Below are 6,601 nucleotides of genomic sequence, written 5' to 3' on the forward strand. Positions count from 1 at the left end.
GGCTGTGATGGAAAGGCCTGTGACATGATCCCTATGGAAATGGCACAGTAGATTATGGCAGTGCCTCAACCTCACATGGCTTTATTGCTGTGAAACAATGAACTGTGTCCCTCTGCTCACTACTTTCTTAGTACGCAATGGAGAGACAATGCAAGAGCAGCTGTACTGCTATGATTAATGTAAATAATGACAACAATTTGTTTTTATTTACCAAGTGCAGGAAATGTTACAATTTTCTATTCGCACATGTATTCACAAATAACGTTTATTTAACAGTTTGACACCTGCACCAACTCTTTCCCAGGCCTCTCTATACCACTTCGTCTTTCTCCCATCATGGTGTGACCAGTGGCCTTAAGTTGTCATTCTGCAGTGAGCATGTTTCTCTATATGTGTACACTTTACAGTAGTTGTCCATCAGTCATATTGTTTTTCATAATAGACATCATTTTCATTTTTTGTTGTTGTTGCTGTTACTATGTAGATCTAGTTCCTTACACCCAACTACCAGACCTTCTTGTTGCTTTATGTCTATTTCAGGGCCTGGACACATTAACTGGGTGGATACATTATTTGAATAGTCTTCTGAATAAAAAAATAAAGCAGGGAGGCCACTGCTATCTAGAAACAACATGTGACTTTCTGAGATACATTGCATTTGATCCATAGATAAAAATAATTTTATTTTTCTGTAAACACGGTTTAGCTTTCCATCTTCTATGCAAATCCTAGCCCACAACAGTCTGACCAGTCCTAAACCACTGAGCACCACCTTTTGACTATATAGTACAGAGACGTATCTGTCTCTCATGCTCTGGTACAAATTATGTCCATATACATTATTTCCATCACCTCAGCACTGTTGTTATCAGTTGGTCAATGTCTGAAATAGAAATGCTATACATTTTCTCACCCGAACCTCCACCCCTCAGTCACATTCTCTGTTCTCCTCCTGCTTAATCTGCCTCCTTTTCTCTCAGTGTTGTGGGTCCATGTTGACAGCATCTGTAGCTAGACAGTTTTCATAAATCATCTCTTCATTGCATTCCTGCTGCACCTAAGAAAACGAGAAAAGTGAATGACATTATCAAGAGATGCAACATAAAGAGACTGGGAGCAGACTGGGGAATTCCTTCGGTTCAACATTGGTTTCAGTTGGCCCCAGGATAATGAAGTGCCTCACCTGACCAATGAAGACCTACAGATGCCTGTGCCAAACCATTACACAGTAAAAGGTAATTACATGTAAAAGCACTTCCAAGTGCCATTTCCTTGCCGTTTTGGGGGAAGATTTCATGTTTCAGTGATCCTGAAAGCTATACCGGTGGGGTTTTGGCCCCAGGCAGGTTCAACCATGCCTGGCAGGTTCCAGGTGAGAGGCCTGACTAAACACAGCACCTGGCCCTCCTGGTTGGGGGTTGGGTGTGGGGCTACCAAAAAACCCACATTGTTACAGAAACTGCAACAACTTTGAAAACTACAACAAGGGACTCAACAGGAAACTTCAGCCAACCGATATGCACTATGACAGATTCAGATGAAAGCTCTACCCGGGAAATCAGGAGCTTTCTAGGGACCAAATCTACAGTCCCCACCATGTTTGAACCTTCAAACTCAGCTCACGTTTACAGAGATATGGACAGGTACAACATGGACATCCTGTGTTAAAGGGAAAGCAAGTGGACTGCTTCTAGACCCAAGATGACAAGCGATGGCTCAACAATACTCTATTCAGGAAAGGATTATTCTAGTGTTGTAGCCCTCATTATCAGTAGAACAACTGCCAAATTACTCTTGGAATGGGAACCCATCAGCAGGACTTGACTCCATGAACTGAAAGTTCACCAACCTGCAATGCTATGACCCCACCAATGAGGCAGAGGAGGTGGACAAGCATGACTGGTAGGAGCAGCTACAACAAGCAGTATCCAAGGTCCCACAACATGATGTGATCATGATAACGGGACATTTGAATGCCAAGGTTGGAGCCGATAACAGAGATTGTGAACAGGCTGTGGTAACACTGCTGTGGTACCATCAATAACAACGGTGAAAGGCTTGTCAACTTCTGCCTTATTAACAGCTGTATGATTGGTTAATCTGAACTTCCTTCCATTAATCTGCACTGATATGAGACAATACTGTAGAACAGGTAAAATAACACTCCCATTAGACATATTGCATTCATCAGTCTTGTGTTCATAGACCAAAGCAGAAGAATGGGAGTGGAAGCTACTTAAAACTGCTGAAATGGACCCTAGGTCCTAGAATAGAGGATCCTAACCTGTGAGATAGGGACCTCTAGTGGTCTCCATAGAAACTACATAGGGGTGTCGTACAGCAGGGGGACCCCTGGGTATGCAGGGGTCAGTGTAATTATTTATTTCAATGCTTTTATGAATATTGCTAGCAAAAACAGAATAAACCGATTTTAAATGACATACAGTACTGTGCAAAAACTTTAGTCAGGTGTGAAAAAATGCTTTAAAGTAAGAATGCTTTCAAAAATAGACATGTTAAAACCTGTTTGGGAAAGGGGTTCCGCTAGCCAATGAAATTGCAGGGCGCCAAAATACGAAACAGCATAAATCTCATAAATCAAATTTCTCAAACATACAAGTATTAGGCACCATTTTAAAGATAATATTCTCGTAAATCCAGCCACAGTGTCTGATTTCAAAAATGCTTTACAGCGAAAGCTCCACAAACAATTATGTTAGATCACCACCAAGCCACAGAATAAAGACAGCCATTTTTCCAGCCAAAGAGAGGAGTCACAAAAAACACAAATAGAGATAAAATTAATCACTATCCTTTGAAGATCTTCATCAGATGACACTCATAGGACTTCATGTTACACAATTGTTCGGTAAAGTGCATATTTATATTAAAAAATCCCCATCAAATTACAGAAATACTCATAATAAATATTGATAAAGATACGACTATTATACATGGAATTAGAGATATACTTAATGCAACCGCTGTGTCAAAAACATTTTTTACTTTACGGAAAAAGCTAACCATGCAATAATCTGAGAACAGTGTTCAGACAACAAAGAAGCCAAATTGTGGAGTCAACATTAGTCAAAAATAGCATTAGAAATATTCACTTACCTTTGATGATCTTCATCAGAATGCACTCACAGGAATCCCAGGTCCTCAATAAATGCTTGATTTGTTCGATAATGTCCATCATTTATGTCCAAATAGATCCTTTTGTTAGGACGTTTGGTATGCAAATCCAAACGCGCGTGCAGGTCCAGCAGAACGTCAGATGAAAAGTTCAAAAAGTTATATAACAGTCCGTAGCGACCTGTCAAACTAATTATAGAATCAATCTTTAGGATGTTTTTAACATAAATCTTCAATAACGTTCCAACCGGAGAATTCCATTGTCTGTAGAAAAGCCATGGAACGCAGGTCGCTATATCATGTGAAATGTACATGACCAGGACCTGGCTCTCTGCCAGACCACTGACTCAAAGAGCTCTCATCCGGCCCCACATCACAGTAGAAGCCTCATTCAAGTTTCTAAAGATGGTTGACATCTAGTGGAAGCATTAGGAAGTACAACATAACCAATATCCCACTGTGTATTCAGTAGGGGCTGGGTTGAAAATCGACCAAACTCAGATTTCTCACTTCCTGTTTGGATTTCTTCTCTGGTTTTTGCCTGCCATATGTGTTCTGTTATCAGGGTGTTTTCTATCCAATACTACTAATAATATGCATATATTAGCAACTGGGACTGAGGAGCAGGCCGTTTACTCTGGGCACCTCTGGGCACCTTTCATCTAAGCTACTCAATACTGCCCCTGCAGCCATAAGAAGTTTTAACCCAACCCATCTGAATTAAGCTACTTACCTCTCCGTGCCTATCACAATGACTTGTCTGTTCCGGAATTCGTTTCCTGCAGAAACAAGGTAACATGAATTAGGCATATGATTGAAACTATAACTCCTAATCAACTACAAACACAACATTGGACCACAGTGCTTTAGGCAATGCAGATGTGATTGAACTGAGCTCTTAGGTAGACTACTTTGAGCTACTCACCTACACAGCCAGACCATACAACAGATGTTAATGCAGAGAACCACTCCTCCAATAGCAGATGGAATTGTGAAGAGCAATAACCCCCGTAGGTTATATTCAGCATGATCTGTGTTAAGACAGAAACAACTGGGATTTTCAGGAAAGTCTCAAAAGTCTAGAACAAGTGCTTTTGCTTTATAACAATATAGTAAACAATTGGGAGATAATAACCAAATAATAACATTATAACATTCAGTTTTGATTGTTTGCAATATTTATCACAATAATTGACATTTTTGTTCGTCAAAATTCACCTTCAGAAATGTGCATATTTATATCTAGCATTACAGAATACAGTTTCTTCTCCACATGTTACAGTATAAACAGAACATTACTTCCATTACCTGTGAGGTTATTAGTGATGGTCAAATTCCACTCCATTGTCCGTACACCACTTTGATCATCTGTTATTTGACAGCTGTAGCTCCCGGTGTCATTTAACTCTACATTAAAGATAGTCAGCTTTCTATGTGGATCAACACTCATCCTGTCAGAGGTGAATTTTCTTTGAGATTTATTCTTTGTGCCACTATGAGAGAAAATAAGAACTGTGTCCTTCTTCCAGATGTATGATGCATTCGTCTCTGAGTTATTGCAAACCAAAGTAACAATTTCTCCCAAAGAAGCTGATTTGTTTTTCAGATATTTTGTTGAGTCATCTGCTGACTCTATGGGACAGAAAACAGCAAAGACAATGTTTTAAGTACTTTACTTTAAAGGACAGTGTGAGAATGTTTTGATCCTTTCAAGAAATAAGAATGCAAACCGAACACAGGCAGGCAGGCAGGTACACACATACATACACACTGTACTATGGTCATCTACTGTAGCTTACCTGTACAGACAAAGAACAGCATGATGACAATAGACACTAGGTCCCAGGACAGGGGAATTTCCATGACGACCTTGGACGTGACTGACAGACAGAGAGAGAAATGTACAGAGTGGAGTGGAACTTTAGAGCCAGAGATCAGTTTCACATATCGTTAGTCTGTGGAGGAGGGAGAACAGAGGAAGTGGTCGTTTGAGAGAGAAGCACAGAAGTGAGTTTCTCTGAAACATCACAGCCATTTACTCAGAGATATCACACATACCCACTCAGCAATTTATTACTGAGTTATTTATTGTGTGCTCAGAGTTGTATTTCAAGATGAACTTCACATCCAAAATGTCCATCCAAATGGGGGGGCAGACAGTGCCTAGTGCAGGCCTGGGCAACTCCAGTCCTTGGGGGCCTGATTGGTGTCACCAATAATCAACTAATCATGATCTCCAGTTAAAACTTAAATTTGTTTAAATCAGGTGTGTTTGCCAGGGATGGGGTAAAGGTCTGACACCAATCAGGCCCACGAGGACTGGAATTGTCCAGGCCGGAGCTCAGAGCATAAGCATTTCACTTTACCCTGCGATTACATCTGCGACCCTGTGCATTTGACTAATAAACTAATCTAATCTAATATCTGTTAAGAAGCGGGGTAACTGGTGAGATTCGTATTACTGTTGTCTCTCTCCCAAAACCAACGTCTTAACCATTAGACCAAGAGGCAAGTGCTAAACCATGCCAGTGGTCAGCTCAGAAACCACAGATGGTGCTTATCCATCTAGACTTACCCCGACACAAGGATGTCACCAGTATTTAATGTTACTGTTAGCTCCAGTGTTATTATGTTTCCATCAGGAGTGTGACACCAAAGACTTGTGGCAAGCAGAATCAACAACCTCTACATCATTCAAGACTGTTGCTTTTTTGAGAACGTGGTCAAATTCACAGTTAGCCATTGCTATGTAAATGCCAGCTGAAATGTAGCCAGGCCTTGCCTTGGCTCCAAGTCAGAGCAGGTCTGCCGAAGCCGTGAGCTAGTGAGACACGGGTACCGGCCCACGTAGATGGAAACAGAAAAGTCAGAGCCTTTTGGGTAAAACACGGGTAAATCCTCAGTGGAAATGCACCAAGAGAGAGTGCAGGAGTCTGGCCTAGTGGTAGCGCTGCCCACTCCATACCACACATCTCCCTGGCAACGGGGATTTGAGCCCTGTCTTGGCCACTCTGTCTGAGCCATAGAAATAGATGATATTAAATGATGTATTATCTAAGGCCCTTCTATCTAACCTCTCTGTATTTCTCACAGTCATTTCATAAAAGAAACCACATAAAGTATTGCAACTCTAAGAGGTCTAACACCCCAGAACATACTACATTCTGAACTACCTCAGTGTAGAATGTAGTACATGACATTAAGATCAGTTTCACATTGACTCAATCACGTTAAATCACTTGGTGTTTTTCAATGCTTTTGACCATTTAGTTGAGTTTACTTGTCTTTACAATTGGGATGAAATGATCAACTTAAGAGTCTGTCTATATGTTCATGTGATCCATGGGTAACTATACGTTTTGTTAGTTTATGTGTGTACTTTCCCCTATAACTGTTGACAACTTTATGTGAGACTAAGATACAGAGGGTATGAGACAATCATGCATAGAGTGGTAGGCATCAAACT

General features: G+C 40.7%; 1 protein-coding gene across 1 annotated transcript; it reads right to left on the bottom strand.

Moving 5' to 3' along the window:
- Positions 1-174: 174 nt before the first annotated feature.
- LOC115115205 (uncharacterized) lies at positions 175-5,125 on the bottom strand. Its single transcript, XM_029643699.2, has 5 exons — positions 4,935-5,125; positions 4,444-4,767; positions 4,061-4,166; positions 3,869-3,914; positions 175-1,057 (listed from the first exon to the last, which is right to left on the bottom strand). Exons 1-5 carry the CDS (start codon positions 4,996-4,998, stop codon positions 977-979), a joined length of 621 nt encoding a protein of 206 aa, XP_029499559.1. The 5' UTR covers positions 4,999-5,125; the 3' UTR covers positions 175-976.
- Positions 5,126-6,601: the final 1,476 nt, after the last annotated feature.

This window comes from Oncorhynchus nerka, linkage group LG3 (assembly GCF_034236695.1).
Source record: "Oncorhynchus nerka isolate Pitt River linkage group LG3, Oner_Uvic_2.0, whole genome shotgun sequence".
In the NCBI taxonomy this organism is placed as follows: domain Eukaryota; kingdom Metazoa; phylum Chordata; class Actinopteri; order Salmoniformes; family Salmonidae; genus Oncorhynchus; species Oncorhynchus nerka.

What these genes read in the sequence shown, in the direction of transcription:
- LOC115115205 (XM_029643699.2), bottom strand. Translation starts at nt 4,998, where the DNA reads ATGGAAATTCCCCTGTCCTGGGACCTAGTGTCTATTGTCATCATGCTG. An exon ending in GCTGTTCTTTGTCTGTACAG is followed by an intron (nt 4,768 to 4,934) that starts GTAAGCTACAGT and finishes TCTGTCCCATAG; the next exon opens with AGTCAGCAGATGACTCAACA. An exon ending in TGTATGGTCTGGCTGTGTAG is followed by an intron (nt 3,915 to 4,060) that starts GTGAGTAGCTCA and finishes TTGTTTCTGCAG; the next exon opens with GAAACGAATTCCGGAACAGA.